The 20,679-nt window shown below is 44.9% G+C and overlaps 1 protein-coding gene across 1 annotated transcript in view; it reads left to right on the top strand.

Moving 5' to 3' along the window:
• Positions 1-11,196, top strand: part of LOC120927818 (uncharacterized protein C3orf38 homolog) — a 33,741-nt gene extending 22,545 nt beyond the window's left edge. Inside the window, exons 5-7 of the mRNA XM_040338737.1 lie at positions 1,016-1,083; positions 7,777-7,923; positions 10,333-11,196. Of these exons, the coding sequence (XP_040194671.1) occupies positions 1,016-1,083; positions 7,777-7,923; positions 10,333-10,758 (641 nt within the window). The 3' untranslated portion in view covers positions 10,759-11,196. The remainder of the gene's footprint in view (positions 1-1,015; positions 1,084-7,776; positions 7,924-10,332) is intronic.
• The last annotated feature ends 9,483 nt before the right edge of the window (positions 11,197-20,679 follow it).

Here is a 20,679-nt window from a genome sequence, read left to right as displayed (position 1 = left end):
CCAGGGTGCATAGCCAAATGATCTGCAGGTGAACTAAAGCGCTCTATCGATACACAAGCACTCCGGGCCTCTTACCCCAAGGTATGGACCACTATATTATAGGTGATCATACAAGAATTCCAATATCCCGGAGGGGCCATCAGGATTCATCCAGATGTTATTATTGATGAATGGAGACAAACCAGAGGATTATTGGAATGCTTGTATGACCACCTATAATTTAGTGGTCCATATCTTGGGGTAAGAGGCCCGGAGTGCTTGTGCATTGGTGGAGAACTTTAGTTCACTTGCAGATCATTTGGCTATGCACCCTGGTTGTATCCTAGGATTTATGGACTTTCACTTATATGATTTTGCTATTTTGTGTTATGGTGTTTGTGAACACTTATGATTTGTAAGCGCTGCATTCTTCCTTTTTATATCTTGTTTATTGTCACCAGCAATATATGCTAGCCACGTTTGTAGAGCCTAAGCGCAGTGGTTATTCTTTTTAATTATCCAAAAGTATCGTACAAACTTATGAAAAACATTCCGTTTGTTTATGCTTCCCACACAGTGTTCTCATAGAGAACTGTAGCTGGAAAAGAAACTTACAGAACAACCTGCTCATTGAGTATCAAAAGAGCAGCCTACAGGATGCCCACATATGTATTCATACTACAGATGCCTATTCAGCAGTATGTTGTGATTCTGGTCATTTTCAATGCTACCAAATGGTCCTTGCAACACACAGTAATGCTCTGCCATACATTGTAGTGTGTTGCATTGCAAAAAAGATTGCATGTCCCATTTTATAGCCTGTTGTGGCTTGTCAGCATAGCAACAGATCAAAAAGGTGTGAATGGGCCTTTAGCGTTTTTTCTGTTGTTTATGTGATTTAATAATCGTTTTTGAATACTCAGCTAAATAAGCTTGACACAGGTTGTGAATCAGATTTTTTGGTTTTGTGCTGACCCTCCTTCGCAATCAGTGTTAAATAGACTAGCCTTATATAATTTCTATATTTGATTTCTAGGTGGTGCTTTGGGAAGTAGTTCCAAAATAAACTTACTGAAAATGGACAATGTAGCCAGGCAAATCGAGGTGAGTTGAAGCTACCCAAAGATTTTTGTTGATATTTAGATTATGTAGAACTGCCCCCTATGTAGTTGCAAATGCCAGGGTTCCCCACTGCTGCACAGCCAGGCACATAGCGTCTTCAACTTGCATCCAGACACAGAAAACAGTATTTGAGCTTTCACACTGGAGCAGTGCGCTGGCAGGACGGTACAAAAAGTCCTGCTAGCCACATCTTTAGAGCGGTGAAGTAGAGGTGTGTATACCACTTCTCCACCGCTCCTGCCCATTGAAATGAATGGGGCACCGTCGCTATACCGCCAGCAAAGCGCCTCTTTCTCGGCACGCTAGCGAGGGGTAAAACTGCCCTGCTAGTGGCCGAATAGCGCCGCAAAATTGACGGTAAAGCGCAGCTAAAAATAGCGCCGATGCCGCCCTCACCCCAGTATGAAAGGGGCATTAGAAAAGTAGCACATCTGAAGTAAACTGCATCCTGCAACGCCTTCTGGTCCCAGCTCTACTACTTGCAGACAGGGCCGGCGCTAGCAATAGGCGGGTCAGGCGGCTGCCTAGAGCGCCAGGGTAGGGGGAGCGGCAAAATCCGGATCCCCAGCCACTTGCTGGGGATTCAAATGATTTAAATATCTCAAGTACCGGCATTTTTTTTAAATACATGCCTTATGGCGCATTGGCACCAGCCGCGAGGCTAGGGGGCGGTTGCGCCTGTGACATCCCGAACGGACCGCTCTATCCCCAGCCTGCAGTGCCGCCCTAGTAGCGCCGACAGTGAGGAGATGTGGGGAGAGAGCCGGCCGGAAGTGCCGCATGATCGGTGGAGGAGGATGAGATGGAAGCCCTGCATGCACTAACTACAGAGGGCTTGCCGCGATATCCGCTCCCCCCCCTTCTCCTGGGCACCCGGGATCTAGTGTGCAAGGACAGACAGGCGCAGCGCAACTCTCCTGGAGACCGGAGTAAAGTAATACCCCACCTCTGGCTCAGGTATAGTGGCAACACTACAGGCAGCACTCAGTCACAAAAAATTAAATATTGACTGCTTTTAAGTGAATAGCACATTGCACTGTGTACAGAGGGGGTACTGGTGGGGGGGACGGGACACAGACGTGCAAGGGGGTACTGCTATGTGCAGGGGGGGACAGATATGTGTGTGTGGGGGGGGGGGGGGCCACGTGCAGGGGGTACTGATTTGTGTGTGTGTGGGGGGGGACAAACGTGCAGGGGGTACTGATATGTGTGTGGGGGGGGCATATGTGCATGGGGGTACTGATATGTGTGTGTGGGGGGGGGCAGACGTGCATTGGGGTACTGATATGTGTGTGGGGGGGCAGATGTGCATGGGGGTACTGATATGTGTGTGTGGGGGGGCAGACGTGCATTGGGGTACTGATATGTGTGTGGGGGGGACAGACTTGCAGGGGGTACTGATGTGTGTTGTGTGTGTGGGGGGGGGAGACGTGAAGGGGGTAATGGTATGTGTGGGGGGGGGGGGGCAGATGTGCAGGGGAGTAATGGTATGTGCAGGGGGGGAGACGTGCAGGGGGGTACTGATATGTGTGTGTGTGTGTGGGGGGAGACGTGCAGGGGGGTACTGATGTGTGTGTGTGTGGGGGGGGAGACGTGCAGGGGGGTACTGATATGTGTGTGTGTGTGTGTGTGTGTGTGGGGAAAAGACGTGCAGGGGGGTACTGATGTGTGTGGGGGTGGGGTAGACGTGCAGGGGGGTACTTATATATGTGTGTGGGGGGGGGGGGACGTGCAGGGGGGGGGTACTGATATGTGTGGGGTGGGGGACAGACGTGCAGGGGGGTACTGATATGTGTGTGTGGGGGACGGATGGACAGATATGTGTATGGGGGGGGGACAGGTGTGCAGGGGGGTACATAGGGGAAACAGATGTGTGGGGGGGGCAGATGTGCAGGGGGTACAGAGAGGTAGCAGATGTGTGTGGGGGACAGATGTACAGGGGGTACAGATGTGTGTGTGTGTGTGTGTGTGGGGGGGGGGAGATGTACAGGGGGGTACAGAGGGGGAACAGATATGTGTGTGTGTGGGCAGATGTGCAGGGGGTACAGAACGGTAGCAGATGTGTGGGGGGGAACAGATGTGCAGGGGGGTACTGATATGTGTGTGTGTGGGGAAAAGACGTGCAGGGGGGTACCGATGTGTGCAGGGGTGGGGGAGACATGCAGGGGGGTACTTATTTGTGTATGTGTGGGGTGGGGGACAGACATGCAGGGGGGTACTGATATGTGTGTGTGGGGGACGGATGGACAGATATGTGTATGGGGGGGACAGGTGTGCAGGGGGGTACAGAGGGGAAACAGATGTGTGTGGGGGCAGATGTGCAGGGGGTACAGAGGGGTAGCAGATGTGTGTGGGGGACAGATGTACAGGGGGGGTACAGAGGGGGAACAGATGTGTGTGTGTGTGTGGGGGCAGATGTGCAGGGGGTACAGAGCGGTAGCAGATGTGTGTGGGGGGAACAGATGTGCAGGGGGTACAGAGGGGTAGCAGATGTGCAGGGGGTACAGAGGGGAAACAGATGTGTGTGGGGGGAACAGATGTGCAGGGGGTACAGAGGGGTAGCAGATGTGTGTGGGGGAGAACAGATGTGCAGGGGGTACAGAGGGGTAGCAGATGTGCAGGGGGTACAGAGGGGAAACAGATGTGTGTGTGTGTGTGTGTGTGTGTGTGTGGGCAGATGTGCAGGGGGTACAGAGGGGGAACAGATGTGTGTGTGTGTGTGTGGGGGGGCAGATGTGCAGGGGGTACAGAGGGGGAACAGATGTGTGTGTGTGTGGGGGCAGATGTGCAGGGGGTACAGATGGGGAACAGATGTGTGTGTGTGTGTGGGGGCAGATGTGCAGGGGGTACAGAGGGGTAGCAGATGTGTGTGGGGGGAACAGATGTGCAGGGGGTACAGAGGGGGAAGAGATATGTGTGTGTGCAGAGGGGGTGATGATCAGACCTGAAAATACAGGAATTGGGGCCATTTGAGGTGTTAGGGCCCTTTCACACTGGTGCATTTCTGCCGCGTTTTCGCGGTAAAAATAGCGCTATTAAAACGCTCTCCATGCCCCTCTCCATTGAAATGAATTAAAAACGCGTAAAAACGCTGTAAAATCTATGTTTTTTACCGCGATTTTAACGCTACGTTTTTACAGCTGTTTTTAATTCATTTCAATGGAGAGGGGCATGGGGAGCGTTTTATGAGCATTTTAATAGCGCAATTTTTACCGCAAAAACGCACCAGTGTGAAAGTGCCCTAACAGTTCAAGTCCACCTTTTGTAAAAAAAATTAAAATAAATCCAGATCTTTTTGCAGATACAAAAATGTGCATTTATTATTGTTTCTAGTAAGAACCTGTAAAGCATTGTCAGCGTATCTGTCTGCTTGTACAGACAGGCAGTTACACAGTGGACTGTGGACCACGGCTGGCGTGAGGAAGCGAGCTAGTGCCATCCACGATTTGTCTTTGGGCTGGGTCCAGAGGCACATGTGCAAGCCTGTGGACCACGGCTGAAGAAATGGGTGCCGCAAAATTTTTAGTGAGGGGCAGAGCGTGCGTGCTTGGGGGGGGGGGGGGGGCCGCGGGCGCAAAATTAGGTTTCTCCTAGGGTGTCAAAACTCCTTGCACCAGCCCTGCTTGCAGACAATGCTAGCCCACCTGGCTGCCTCCACCTGACCTCAGTGCTGACTAAAACAGGTCAGCACTGATCCTGTGTATATGATGTAGCCAAATAAAGAATAAAACTAAGGAGTTATTGAGTTGCCAGCTGAATTTCTGCTTTGTATTTTTACCATCACCCTTGCCCCAGCGGAGAGATTTTGCTTAAAGGCTTTGTAAAGTTAGAAGGTTTTTTATCTTAATGCATTCTATTTCCACAATATAATAAAAGTGCAAACAATTGTGCAAAAATGTGTTAAAAAAAATATATAATCCAATGTATATCCAAAAATATGAAAGAAAGAAACAATAAAAGTGCGAACAATTGTGCAAAAAATATACGTGTATACAAAAAAAATAGTCCAATGTATATCGGAAAATATGAAAGAAAGAAATTATAAAAGTTCAAACAATTGTGCAAAAAATATATGTGTATACAAAAAAATAGTACAATGTATATCCAAAAATATCAAAGGTAAAAGAAAACGATATCCAATTTAAATCCACTCCAATCACCAATGTGACATGGAGTGCAAAATGTGTATCCTCCACCCTTGTAGATAAGCCTCTCATCTCACTGCTGTTGACCCCTGCATTACCAGTAAGTCCACCACCTGTTTTTCCCTCTCGCGCCAACACTCTCCCTAGTGGCTATATAAGAGCCTATTTACATGTAGCACTTACCCCCGTAGGAGCTGCTGATTAGTTTTGGGTCTTGACTTTACTCCCATAGTTCACTGTAACAAGAAATTCAGGCCCATATTCTCGTAGACGCGCCTATCTATAGGCGGGCGTAGCGTATCTGAGATATGCTATGCCGCCGTAACTTAGTGAGGCAGGTCCCGTATTCACAAAGAACTTGCGCCCAAAGTTACGGCAGCGTAGTGTAACTGTGCCGGCGTAAGCCTGCGTAATTCAAAGTAGGCTGGTGTGGGCGTGTTTTATGGTATGGTAATGAATAGTGACCCGACGTGATTGATGCTTTTAACGAACGGCGCATGCGCCGTCCGTGAACGTATCCCAGTGCGCATTCTCAAAATTACGCCACAAATAGTCAATGCTTTCTACGTGAACGTAACTTACGTCCAGCCCCATTCACGGATGACTTACGCAAACGACGTAAAATACGACGCTGTTCGTACGTTTCCGACGTCCATACCTAACATGACTTACCCCTGCTTTATGAGGGGTAACTTTATGCCGGCGTATGTCTTACGTAAATGACGTATCTTGATACGCCGGGCGCACGTACGTTCGGGAATCGGCGTATCTAGCTAATTTGCATATTCAACGCGGAAATCTACGGAAGCGCCACCTAGCGGCCAGCGTAAATATGCAACTAAAATACAACGGCGTAACAGACTTACACCGCTCGTATCTAAGCCGAATTTATGCGTAACTGATTCTAAGAATCAGGCGCATAGATACGACGGCTCTCATTCGGACGTAGCGATACGCCGTCGTAAGTCCTTTGAGGATCCGGGCCTCAGAGTCTATATCTTAGTCTTTTTCCAATGCTCTTTTATTTAACAAACTTTCAGCGATAGGAGGGATGGAGGGTTAGGGAAAGTTCAGATACCTTGTGCAGATCACTGAGGAACTTTAGATCCAGAAGACAAATACCACTTTTTGCTAGCGGATTTGGCTCACCCAGATAGGCCTCTCTCACCGGCCTAGCAGCCGGAATGATGCACGGACAAAAAGTCTCTGCCACAGACTTGATAATAGCGATAGACGGTTTAAACTATGGGTCTTCAAACTACAGCCCTCCAGTTGTTCAGGAACTACAATTCCTATCATGCCTAGTCATGTCTGTGAATGTGAGTGTGTTACAATGCCTCATGGGATGTGTAGTTCTACAACAGCTGGAGGGCCGTAGTTTAAGGATCCCTGGTTTAAACAATCCTCTGCCACAGGATTTGGTAATCAGTAATTGTAAAGCGAACATAGCTACACAGTACCCAAAAGTCCTTTAAGCCATCCGGCAGTACTGTGAGGTAGATTAGTTAGGGTGCATCCTCCAACTGAGTCACCAGGCCCTTCTTGAGGTACCAGCCTTCCACTCGGTCCTCTCCAAGATGAGTCCTCCCCTGGATCTTTCAATTGCTTGGCTTCCTCCCGCAGGCAAGACAGCACAGGACCACCTCTGACAGACCTCTGGGCCTACCTGCAGTAATGTAGCCTCGGGCCAGCAGGCCCTGAGGCAGAAGAGGAGTTGTCACATACCTCAGGCCAGGCGGGCCATGAGGTCAGAGCTTACTGAAAGATGGCCTCCGTCCCTTAATTATCCTCTCCCAGAATGCACAGCGGTAAAACACTCACACTGGGCTGTTTCTGGGCAAAGGACACCCAATAAACTTTGGCCTGCTGTACTTCCACCACTGGCCTGTGGTGACAATGACACCTACAGACGACAGTGTGGAACTGCACACAACACAGCCAATGCTGGAGCAGAAGCTAATTTAGCCAAAATATTAAATCTGAACTATATACAGATCAGATAACCCACTAAATTTACAGCGCCTGGTCAACAGGAGCAGGGCGCTACACACACTTCCACGTCATGGTAAAGTTTGTTACTACATCATTTATATGTTAGTGTGTTGTGGTGTATTGCACTTCACAAAAGGGTAGTGTACAAATTTGAATGGCATGGTTCACTTATTGCCTCGTTTCCACTGAGCGGATCGGTTCGGTACGGTTCGGTTCGGTACGCTATTTTGGGTGTTTCCACTACGAAAGTGTGCCATTAAACCGAACCGTACCGGACCATTCTGGGTCCTGCTTCAGATGTGGGGCCATAGGAAATGGAACGGTTCCATTAGGGGAGGAGATGCAATACATTCCACTGATTGGTGGACGTGCTAGGCATTTTTTCTAAATCCTGAATGGTCCCCGACGGTCCGATTTGCAGTGGAAACGCTCACGAGAATAGACCGGTCCATTCTAAACCGCTCCATTCTTACTGACCCGAACCGTTCCGTGCAGTGGAAACAAGGCATTAGTGTTTGTCTCTGGGCTTTCACCCTAGGAAGTTATCAAAGGGACGAATCCTCTTCTTCTTGCAGCTGGGTCTGGACTAGGGATGAGCCCAGGGTTTGGAAAGAACCCAGATTCAGACCAAACTTTTCGGGTTGGTATGGTTAAGACTGAATACAAACTTTCAGGACATTCACCGGTGAGACATAACACACTTTCTTTTTTTTGTTTCACCTTAATATTGCAGACAATATTTTATTAACATAAACAGAGGTTTTCTGTAAACTGGCTTGATTAACATATACACATATATTAAGCAGATTGATGGGTGCAGAATTGTGTTTTTTTTTTTTTTGGGGAATGCTCTAATATTCTATAATTCGGGCATTTGCACATGTTCATGTTTTAAACAGTGGCTGTGCCTTGTTACACATCGTAAAGTTTTGTTTAATTTTTGGATCCATTTGTTAAGCGAAGAATAATTTTTTGCATGCATTCAATAATGTTTTCCAAATTAATTTTGTATATTTGGCATTCGTGTCACTTAATTTGGATTAGCATACGTTATTAAGAAGTGGGTGGACATTCGGCCGCCGCATCCTTAACAGCCATGCTGCCAGATTCCTTGCTTTCAGCAGAATTTAAAGTGGTTGTAAACCCTTTTGTCTGTCTGTGCCGTTTCTTCCCCAACGTGTGCAGTGACTGATGGCTCTCGCGCGCATGCACGGGAGTGATGTCACGCGGCTCTGGTCAGTCACAGCCCTGGAACAAAGAGATGCGAAGATGGACGCAGCCTGCACAGGGGACAGCGCGGGCTCTATTTGCAGGTAAGTGTCACATAATGGGCTAGTAAAAAAATGTTTAAAAGCCCCCCCCCCCCCAATCCATACCATGCCCTTCGGATCTGGTATGGATTTGAAGGCAATCCCTATGCTAAAATGTAAAAAAAAAAAAAACAGAATGGGGTCACCCCAAAATCCTTACCAGACCCTTAGGTCTGGTATGGATTTCAAGGGGAACCCCACACCAAAATTTGAAAAACAAAATGGCATTAAGTCCCCCAAAATCCATACCAGACCCTTATCCGAGCATGCAGCCTTGCAGGTCAGGAAAGGGGGGGGGATAAGCGAGCGCCCCCCTCTTTGAACCATAACAGGCCCTCCACATGGGGGGGTGCTTTGGGGGGGTTAAAGTTCACAGTTATAAGCAAAACATTTTAGCTGTCATGAATGGGTTAACATTCATGACAGCTTAGTTACTGTTAACATGCTGTGATTTGCTACAGGTAATCACATGGTGCGGGTAGCCGGGTACCATGTGATAGCTGTGAGCCAATTACAGCTTCACAACACTAAGTAATGGGAACCATTCATAACTGTTGTGTTTACTTAGTAAGCATGTTATTGGTCCTAGCGATCACATGATACCCCGGCCTCTCATAGCGGTTGGGTACTGGTAACATTATTTTGCTGTGTCCAGTGGACACATCAGTCACAGGAGCACCCATGCAGAGCCGACATACTTATACAAGACTGTGCCTGTACCTGCCGCCCACTCGCAGTATAATTACTTGCCTAACGAAGGCCACGAAGAGGTCCTGCGTGGCCTCGAAACGTTGCACTTTTTTGTAATGCCTTATTTGTATTACATTTTTTGACGCTGTCTGCGATCCGTGGTGTGCTGGCGAATATTTTTTAACTGATTACTGTGGGTGACTGGCAGGTGGTTAAGGACAACACAAAAAAATTAGGGACACTACCTTCAGACAGGGTCCCTACACTTTTGTCTCCCTATTTTGCCTTCTAGCCTCCACCCCATGTGGGATCTTTTCTTTGGTTTGCAACTGCACAGTAGATTGTAGATCAAATGCACCTGTCAGTGAACTCTAAATAATCTTAAAGCAGAACTAAAGACACACCTTGGTTCCAACAGTCTGCTGCCGGGTTCTTCTTCCCCAGTTCTTCTGGATGCCAATCCTCTACTGTTTTGATTAGCTAGTGCAGGATGACATCACTCATGTGCAGCTCAGTGTACATTTCGCAGAGGGTTGCGAACAGGCAGGTAAGTGTACTTTATTGCAAAAGAGACATTAAGGGTTATTTAATAAAGACAAATCCACTGTGCGCTATAAGTGCAGTCGCTAAAGATCTGAGGGGGACATGCAAGAACATTAAAACACAGCATTTTTGCTTGCACATGATTGGATGATAGAAATCAGCAGAGCTTCCCCTTGTTTCATATCTTCAGTGACTGCACTTCAAAGTCCACTTGTAGTGCACAGTGAATTTGCCTTTAGTAAATCAACCCCATTGCCTTTAGTATAACTTTAAGAGGAACACACTATACAACACTACCTAGAATGTATTTACAGTAGCTGATTTAAACTGAAGGTTCAGTTGGGCTTAAATGTTCTTTCTGAATCATTAGGTAAAAATAATGCTAAATATTTAAATGGTGTAAAGTGTAAACCATGGTGGCTCTATACTTATGAGAGTATAAAATGCTGAAGTGGATTTAATCTGCTGCAAGACACAAAGAGAGACCACAAATGTATGATGTGCCCAGAGATCATAGGTTTTATTGGACTAAATGCTATCATTGTTTGCAGGTCAAGCAGGAGCAGGAAGATATTGGAGAGGAGTTCTGTCGCTGGTTTTATATTGATATGCTTCCTCAACTTAAACATATGACAATTATAACCGATTGGGCAGCTACGGTTTTCTATGAGAATGTAACTATCCACTGTATCTGTACTATAGGTGAACGTAAAAACATACAAGGTGAAGGAGCTGATATGGCTAGCTGGATCTTTTCAGATTTCATAAGACATGCAAGACTAACATTTAACTATAATGATCATGGGGGAATAAGGAGCTATCTTAACGACCATGGCATACTAACTGTGGAAGTATCTGGAACCGTTCACAAGGAGAAATCATTTCTAGGGCTGTTTAAACACAAATATAAATTAACTAAACGCCCAGACAATGGCGAATTCAAAATTACCAATGCTGATCTCAGAATCGGGAAATAACATTGTGCTGCAATATAAACAAGTTTGCTAACCCTGAGGAATATTCTGGATTTCTGCAGTAATGGCTCATAAAATGTCAACTGTTATTCATCTATGGCAGCCTTTTTCAACCAGGGTGCCTTGAGGTTTCTTCAGAGGTGCCTTGGCAGAATGCCTACATATTGCCCTAAAATTGTATACAAGCCAGTGGGTGGATGAAACTTGTCTTCTGGTTACACAAAGCCACAGGTTTTCATTGTACACCATGCCAACCTCCTAACGACCAATGACATCATCAGTTGATAAGGAGGATGTCAGTTGCTTGCATAGCATTGTTTGACCCTCCCTTGCCTCTCTCCATCTACTTTGGGGTATCATTAGCTAAGTGATGGAGAAAAACTGAGGGAGAAGAGAAACACTGGAATACTAGTCAGTACCAGTTTGCAAAAGTGTATTTGCTTTGGAAGAATAGATCACCTTAAGGCTGCTTTCACATTGGCAGTGGAGGTGCGGTGACGGTATAGCGGCGCTATTTTTAGCGCCGCTATACAGTCGTATTTTAAGGTTTTAACCCCCGCTAGCGGCCGAAAAAGGGTTAATACCGCCCGCATTGCGGGCAGTATTACTGCGGTTTCCCATTGATTTCAATGGGAAGGCGTGGTATAGGAGCGGTAAACACCCCGCTCCTATACCGCTCCAAAGATGCGGCTAGCAGGACTTTTGGAGCGGTCCTGCTACCGCAACGCTTCAGTGTGAATCCTTCGGGCTTTCACATTGAAGCCTGCAGGGCATGATTTTTTAGGATTAGGATTTTTTTTTTTTTACCAAAAATATATGGCAGAATACATATTAGCCTAAATTGATTAAAAAATGTGATTTATTTTTACATTTTTTTATTGGATATGTTTTATAGCATAAAGTAAAAAATATTGTTTTGTTTTCGAAATTGTCTGTCTTTTGTTTAAATTGCGAAAACAAAACCTGCAGAGATCATCAAATACCACCAAAAGAAAGCGCTATTTGTGGGAAAAAAGGGACATCAATTTTATTTGTGTACAGCGTCGCACTGCCGCGCAATTGTCAATTAAATTAACGCAGTGCCGTATCACAAAAAATGGCCTGGTCATGAAGGGTGGTCTTAAAGTGATTGTAATGGTTTTAAAAAAACAAACAAACATGTCTATACTTACTTACTGACCCTGATCCACCTCGTCTGGGGTCCCTCTGTGGCGCTCCTGGCTCCTCTTTTTCTCGTGCGGATGCGCTCCCGAGTCCTGCTGCTGCATCCATTGACACAGACAGCAGCACTCAGCCCCGCCTCTGGGCTCCGTGTCACTGGATTTGATTGACAGCAGCAGGAGCAAATGGCTCCTGCTGCTATCAATCTATCCAATGAGGATCCGAGACAGCGGCTGGAGCTGCTGTGCTCGTCCCCGTCACTGAAAAGATTGGGTTCAGGTAAGTAAAATGGGGGCTCTGGGGTGCAGTTGCATCACAAAAGGTTTTTCACCTTAATTCAATTCAATGTTAGTACAGTGGTTTCCCTGCTGAGCTGCTATTGTGTTTTGACAGGGGAGCCCCCACCCCCTAGTATAACGAATGCCGATCAGCAGACCTTTTTCGGTCATGCCTCTTTGACAGACATTTGGCCGGCTTTTGTAAAACCAGGGAGCCGTACACATGGGGCCGAAGGTTGTCCAGTTTCTATTGAACCGGCTGATACCGCCCAATATTCTGCCTGTGTGTACAGGGCTCTACATTTGATCCTTTTAACATCCTGCCATTTTACCCAGCCCTGAAGAAGACCCGTTCGGGGAACTTTTGCCTTGCTTTAACAATAAAGACTTTAGACTCCCAAGGATTTTTCATTTGGTGAGATGAGATGACGTTTTAATGTTTGCATGCAAGTATGCATGCATTATCACTAGCCATAATTCTGTTGACCAAAAAGTACAACTTTTGTCTTACCTGTCTCAAGAACATTGTTCTAGCATGGGTTTTGAACATTCAGGTGGTCGCCTTAACCTGGGTAGAGACAGGCAATTCTATTTATGTTTGGCTTCAAGTGTGGAAACCTACAATGAACGCCATTTCTGTTTTCCTTTTGTTATGTTGTAACTATTCAAAGTTAATACAAAATCATATTCATTCAATTAAAGCCTTTTCTCTTTTGTTTGTTACGTATACAGACCACAAATTGTCTAACATTAAATATTCAGGGACCCTCTTGATTGGCTTCTGATAGTCTGGCTGGGACTTCTGTTCTCTATCAACAGGGTCTCTATCAAGTCCTATCAGCAGTATTAAAAGCAGAGAGTAGGGCAATACAGTGTTTTACTAAACACCATGGAGGCTTATATATAAAGTCCTCTGGAATAGGTATGTATTGCAACATGTTGACTGTTTTTCATTATTGAACATTGAAGCACATTTTATAGATCATTCATGCAAAAATCCAGAATTTGTTTTGCTCGGGTTGAATCTTACAGACACGCCATGAACATCTAAAGAAAATCTGAGCTCTGAATTCTAAAAAATGTAAATAAAGCTTACATTCCACCATTAAAGTGATACTAAAGGTTCCTCTTTTTATTTTTATTTTTTTATAAAATAATAAACATATCATACTTACCTCCTCTATGCAATGGTTTTTGCACAGAGCAGCCACGATTCTTTTCTTCTGGGGTCCTCCGCCAGTGCTTCTGGTTCCTCCTCTTCTCTAAATATGTTCACACCATGTATCTATAACATTCCAGTAGACACACAAACACATGCGCTAGGGCCATCGTTTAAGAGCATATAACTCAATGCAGATGGATTACCAGGTAGTAATCGAACAAATGACCACAACACTGCAAGACAAGAATGCTTTCTGATTAGCCACCACATACCACTTGTATTAAAGTAATAATATATCCAAGTGAAAGTATAGAGTGAGCCTATGTAACTGTTCATTTTAACAAATAAGAAGGTGAGTCAAGAGAATTAAATCTGTAATATTGAAGAGAAAGAGTAGAAAAAAATGTTTTCTAACAATATAAGAAAATTACTCATCAAGAATTAACATGTTTCATTTTCTAATGCCCTGTACACGCGATCGGTTCATCCGATGAAAACGGTCTGATGGATTTTTTTCATCAGATATCCGATGAAGCTGACTTTCATCAGTCGTGCCTACACACCATCAGTTAAAAAAACGATTGTGTCAGAACGTGGTGACGTAAAACACAACGACGTGCTGAGAAAAATTAAGTTCAATGCTTCCAAGCATGCGTCGACTTGATTCTGAGCATGTGTGGATTTTTAACCGATGGACGTGCCCACAGACGATCGTTTTTTTCTATTGGTTTTTTAACCATCAGATAATTTTAAAACAAGTTCCTAGTTTTTTCACCGATGGATAAATAACCGATGGGGCCCACCACACACGATCGGTTTGTCTGATGAAAACGGTCCATCAGACCATTTTCATCAGACGAACCGATCGTGTGTACGCGGCATTACTGTTTTCAAAAACTGGATGTCATTTCAATTAAGCTAGCCATATATGTGGGCAGGCTGATAACAGATAGTTGGGTGCTTTTCTGGTTGGGAGGGTGAGAGTTAATGCCATGTCTGGTTTATTGGCCCACTTGTCCTGTGTGATATAAATTGGATCAGTGGTTCAGCTCGGGAGGGGGATGGAGAGAGAGTGAGGACAGACGCATTTAAGTGCCGAGAGTTCCAGCGCAGCTGTGGGTTGTGAGACCTGTAAGGGATAGCAGAAGGATGCTGTGGACCAGGGATCCTCAAACTACGGCCCTCCAGCTGTTGTAGAACTACACATCCCATGAGTCATTGTAACACACTGACATTCACAGACATGATTAGACATGATGGGAATTGTAGTTCCTGAACAACTGGAGGGCCGTAGTTTGAAGATCCATGCTGTGGACGGTAGTGACTCTTAAGACTTTTTGTTAATGCCATACTCCAGATGTTACCATGGTCTAGTATGAACCATAATTCTTTGTACATACTTGAAAACCTGTTTTTATAATGTCTCTGTAAATATTATCTGGCCCATTATTAAAAATGTTATATAGTTAATATCGGTGTCTGTATTTTCTTAATGCTATATTCAGTCTTATTTTATATATGTGTTCTTGAATCTTAACACATTTTAATATGTGAACATTTAAATTAAATTACCCTTCATATATCAGAAATCTTGTTATTATCTCAGAAATCTGTCATACTGAGGCGGTTTTCTTTAGTTGAGAATGCTCATCCAATAAATTGTATAAAAAAATTCACTTCAGTTCAGTTATCCGATCATGTAAAAAGAAAAATCCAAGTTTATCTATTTCATCTGCATATGATTGGACAATTAACTGAATATTCACACAATTTATTGTGCAAACATTTTCAAATATTTTAGTAAATTGACCTTACTGTCTCAGAAATGTTCAAGTTTTCTTTTTCATTCCATAACTTCAGTCGTCATTTTTACCTATTTTTTTTATTTTATTTTTTTTATTTTTTGTTTGATGACTATAGCAGGCCTTGGCCCATGATGACATGGACTACTACCAGGCTAGTATACAGCCCATATACTGTATACATTTGTGTTGAACATCCAAAAAGCGAGAGAAATTATACTTTATATGAGGCATGTCACTGAATGGATACCTTATTCATATTATTAATTGAAAAGTTTATTAATTACAAATGACATCATAAAAAGTGTCAATCTGTGATACAGGACACAATTTACTATGATACACTTGTTTGAGTATACAGTTATTATACAAAATAAAATACAACACGGCTAGCAATACAGTTACATATGTAAAAAATAACTACAGCGCTAAATTAAATAATCAAAAATATACCATTAATAAATCACCAAATAATAAAAAGCTGCAAAAATATTTTTGAGTGGGTCAAACAAAGTATAAATTATGTGTAATATAGAAATATTGCGCTAATTATTAACTTAAATAATGATTCCAACCGTGCAAAACAGTGATTCAAACTTTGAATACAAAGAAACAATATAGAAACAAATCCACAAAATATGTCCAATAGTGTTTGAAATGTGCACCAATGTTTCAGATAGAAACAACAACACCCAGTTCAGTGCAGTGATAGAAAAAATCCGATGTGATCACAGACACACTTCTGCTTCACAGATGGGGGATCTCCTCCACACAGACACCGCTCATGAAACAAGAAAGGAGAGGAGACAACTCATTGCACAGATGGTTAGGCACCAAGGAAACAAAAGATATTCTTCTAGAAATACACTCACGATACCGCCGTTCAAACAAAACATAGATATCCAATGCACCAATCCTCCATAGAGCCGCTCAGCTGATGTTGTATCTACTCATTCGGATCCACTGTCCGTCCCGCTCGTAGCTCCTCCCCCACGCGTTACGTCAATGGTCACTTGACTTAATCATGGGTCACTCCCCGTCCGCTCTCAGCTGCTGATATTTATAGTCAGTGAGGCTAACAGGTAGAGGCGGGAGCGGAGGAGTGATTACACATCTTCATCATTGCTGGCATATAAAGGATTAGACACGCACTTTACAAAATATCTAGTGCATGTTAGCAATTTTAATACATAAGAACTATTTAAAACCTTGTTTGTTTAAAACTATATCTAAAAAACATTTACCGGTTTAGCATTTATAAGCACATTTATAAGCACTAGGGATATAGGAAAAAAACCTTTTCCCTGAAAGAACGTAAGGGTATTTGATTTGGTGGGGGATCGGGAACATTTTTTGCCAAAAAATGTTCCCGATCCCCCACCAAATCAAATACCCTTACGTTCTTTCAGGGAAAAGGTTTTTTTCCTTGTAAAAGGTGTTTTGCCTGCAAAAAGACCAATTTTAATGGTCAAAAATGTTCCAGCTTCACGTCCAATGTTACACAAAAGGAATATCAAATAAAAGACTTAATAACATGTAGGACGGAGGGAGTTGTCTATGCTCTACAATGTTCGTGTTCTCTGCAGTACATCGGCCGTACAAAAAGACCTTTATGGAAGAGGCTTAGGGAACACGTTCAAAATATTGAAAAGGGCTTTCCGAATCATAATGTGTCGCGCCATTTTGCTTCGTGCCATAATATGAATCCCAAAGATCTCAAATTTTGGGCAATTGCTAAATACAACCCCCATTGGAGAGGTAGCCATATGGTACGGACTTTGAGCCAATCAGAATCAAGATGGATACACGAAATGAGGTCTCTGTCGCCCAATGGGTTAAATATAGAATTCGACCTCAATTGTTTCATCTCTGATAATTAATCAAGTATTTGATTAATTTTGTGTTAATGGATTTAGTTTCACATATATATATTTCTCCTCTCTGGAATTTTAAATCAATTTTAGAATACCTATTGGTTTTTTAAATTGGATTATATTTGGGATTTTTAATTGTTTTTAATTGTAATTAATTATATGTGAATATTGCGATTATGTCTGTGTTTAATTGATATTGCTTGATCATGTTTTGCAATACAAGCTGTAATATCGTCTTTAACCACTAGAGGCTGCTATGCCTTTGATGCATATCCCTAGTGCTTATAAATGCTAAACCGGTAAATGTTTTTTAGATATAGTTTTAAACAAACAAGGTTTTAAATAGTTCTTATGTATTAAAATTGCTAACATGCACTAGATATTTTGTAAAGTGCGTGTCTAATCCTTTATATGCCAGCAATGATGAAGATGTGTAATCACTCCTCCGCTCCCGCCTCTACCTGTTAGCCTCACTGACTATAAATATCAGCAGCTGAGAGCGGACGGGGAGTGACCCATGATTAAGTCAAGTGACCATTGACGTAACGCGTGGGGGAGGAGCTACGAGCGGGACGGACAGTGGATCTGAATGAGTAGATACAACATCAGCTGAGCGGCTCTATGGAGGATTGGTGCATTGGATATCTATGTTTTGTTTGAACGGCGGTATCGTGAGTGTATTTCTAGAAGAATATCTTTTGTTTCCTTGGTGCCTAACCATCTGTGCAATGAGTTGTCTCCTCTCCTTTCTTGTTTCATGAGCGGTGTCTGTGTGGAGGAGATCCCCCATCTGTGAAGCAGAAGTGTGTCTGTGATCACATCGGATTTTTTCTATCACTGCACTGAACTGGGTGTTGTTGTTTCTATCTGAAACATTGGTGCACATTTCAAACACTATTGGACATATTTTGTGGATTTGTTTCTATATTGTTTCTTTGTATTCAAAGTTTGAATCACTGTTTTGCACGGTTGGAATCATTATTTAAGTTAATAATTAGCGCAATATTTCTATATTACACATAATACAGTTACATAAAAACACTCATCCATCCATCCATAATAAACAAAAGAAATTGCTCATGATGAGCCAAACTTGTCTGCGTATCAGATCGATGTATACTCGACGCACGTTTCATGGCTGATGCCAATCATCAGGAGTAAAATATTCTGAAATTAAATCAGTGATATCTATAAATATAGGATACCCTTTAAACGGAAAACCATCTCTCCAAAAAAGGTCTATAACTTACAATGCGGCCCAGTACTGACGCCCAAGTATTTGTCTAAGGGGATTCAGCTTGAGCCACCACGGCTCAAGCTGTAACTTAAATAATTAAAACTTTTCACTTCCCAGACGACAGGTGGGACTAAACCCACCCATTACAACAATGTCATCCCACTCGAGCTGTTGATTCACACAGTATTTTTTATATATCTGGAGTAATAGGCCTCCGCCTATCAACACTAAAATTACCTATCTTATAACCCTTCAGGGCTTGCTTAACCGAGAAAAACTTAAACAAGAAGGTAAGTTCTGTAATTTAAAAAAGAAAGAGATTCCGGACATAATTTTATTCACAGGAGACCATGAATAATTTTGTAGAAATAGACGATTTAAAAATAAGAGTATCAATTCCCCAGAAAAAGCACTATGGGGCTGATTTACCAAGCCTTTACTCCATGACTCATGGAGTAAAAGCAGGAGTAGCAGCCGTTTGGTGATTTACTAAAGAAATACGCTGCTAGTGCAGTGTATTTCCCTAGTTACTAATGTGCTCCGTGCGCCCAGGAGAGGGTGCATTGTGCACCAGTACAGACCTGGCGCACGGCACATTAAACTGTAAATTGCGGGGGTTTGGGCGGGAGTTTATTAGGGGGGGAGGTGGGGGGATGCAGGGGAAGTGAAGTGACATGTGTTTTGAAGTGTTTGGCGGGCCGAATTGAAAGGGAAAGTGTTTTTTTAAAACAGATCCCCGTACGCTTGCACAGTGCGCCTGAACCTCGGGAGGTTCATTTGCATACTGGGCATGCGCAGAGAGAAAAGTCAGGGATTCCCGTGCGCCTTGTCAGTACGCCGTGAAAATCTTGGTAAATACCAAGCGGCGTACCCGTGAATGCGCTGCGTGACGCGGCGCACGGGAATCTCCGAGCTGTTTTCAGCCCTGAAGGGGAACTCCGCGCCAAATTTCAAACTTGAAATCGGCGCGGGTCCCCCTCCAGGGCTACATTAGGCTCTTAGGCTTGGTCCGGAACGTGAGGGGTTAAACCCGCGCCGATTCGGCGCGGGGGTCCCCCCAGATCCAAACCAAGCCCTCATCCCAAGCATGCAGTCTGGCCCGGACAGGAATGGGGGCGGGGACGAGCGAGCGGCCCCCCCCCCTCCTGAGCCGTACCAGACCGCATGCCCTCAACATGGGGGAGTGTGTGCTGTGGGGGAGGGGGGCACTGCCCCCCCACCCCACAGCACTCTTGCCCCCATGTCGATAGGGACAAGAGCCTCTTCCCGACAACCCTTGCCATTGGTTGTCGGGGTATGCGGGCGGGGCTAAGCGGAATCTGCGAGCTCCCTTTAATAAGGGGGCCCCCAGATGCCGGACCCCCACCCTATGTGAATGAGTATGGGGTACATCGTACCTCTACCCATTCACATGGGGGAAATGTAAAGTAAAATAAAACACCACACACAATAAAATATTTTATTAATCTGCTCCGGAGCCCCCCCTTTCTTCTTTAGCTCTCTTAGAAGGGGGGGTTTCTTCTCTCCCGATCTTCTGCCGGGACCCTGGGCTTCGGTGATTTCTGCCGGGGGAGGGCGCCATCCCTCGGTCCTCTCCGGAGCCTTCCGCCGGATGCCCCCACCCCATTTAAGCTCTTTTTCATTAGGGAGGGGCATCCGGACTTCGGGGTCTTCTGCCGGGGGATGGCACCTATCCCCCGGTCTTTCCGGTGCCTTCCGCCAGGGTTCCGGTCTTCCTGGTCTTCTGCCGGGGGTGCGCCAACTCCCCGGTCTTTTCTCTGCTCCCTCTTCTGCCTGGCTCCCCCGCGGAGCCAGGGCTTTCTTCCGTCTTCTTTCTTCTCTCTTCCTTCTTCTGCCTGTCTCCTCCGGGAGCACAGGGCTTGTCTGCGCTGTCCTCTCCCTTCTCTTCCATTGGATGTTGACACGACGAGGTTCCGCGCTGACATGCCGTGTCAGCGGCGGGCATGGACTTATATAGGGTAATGCCACCATGTGACCTCAACCCATGTGACATCACATTCCCTGGGCATGATGGGAATGTGATGTCACATGGGTTGAGGTCACATGGTGGCATTGCCCTATATAAGTCCATGCCCACTGCTCAGACGGCATTCCAGCGCCGGACCTCGTCGTGTCAACATCGAATGGAAGAGAAGGGAGAAGACAGCGGAGACAAGCCCTGTGCTCCGCGGAGGAGACAGGCAGAAGCGGAAGGCATCGCAGAAGCCCCGGAGAGTGGCGCCCTCCGGCGGAAGACACCGTACAAGCCCGGGACCCTCCCCCAAAGGCAGGAGCCTCCCTGGTGAAGGGGGGTCCCGGTGAATTACGTCGCTGAAGACGGGGGTGGGGTGCCAGTGCACCCCCCCCCCAGAAACCGTCGTGGAAGCCCGGGACCCTCCCCCAAAGGCAG

Source organism: Rana temporaria, chromosome 2 (genome assembly GCF_905171775.1).
Source record: "Rana temporaria chromosome 2, aRanTem1.1, whole genome shotgun sequence".
NCBI lineage: Eukaryota > Metazoa > Chordata > Amphibia > Anura > Ranidae > Rana > Rana temporaria.
The sequence above is the reverse complement of the archived record's forward strand: the minus strand, read 5'-3'. Positions and strand labels throughout refer to the sequence as shown.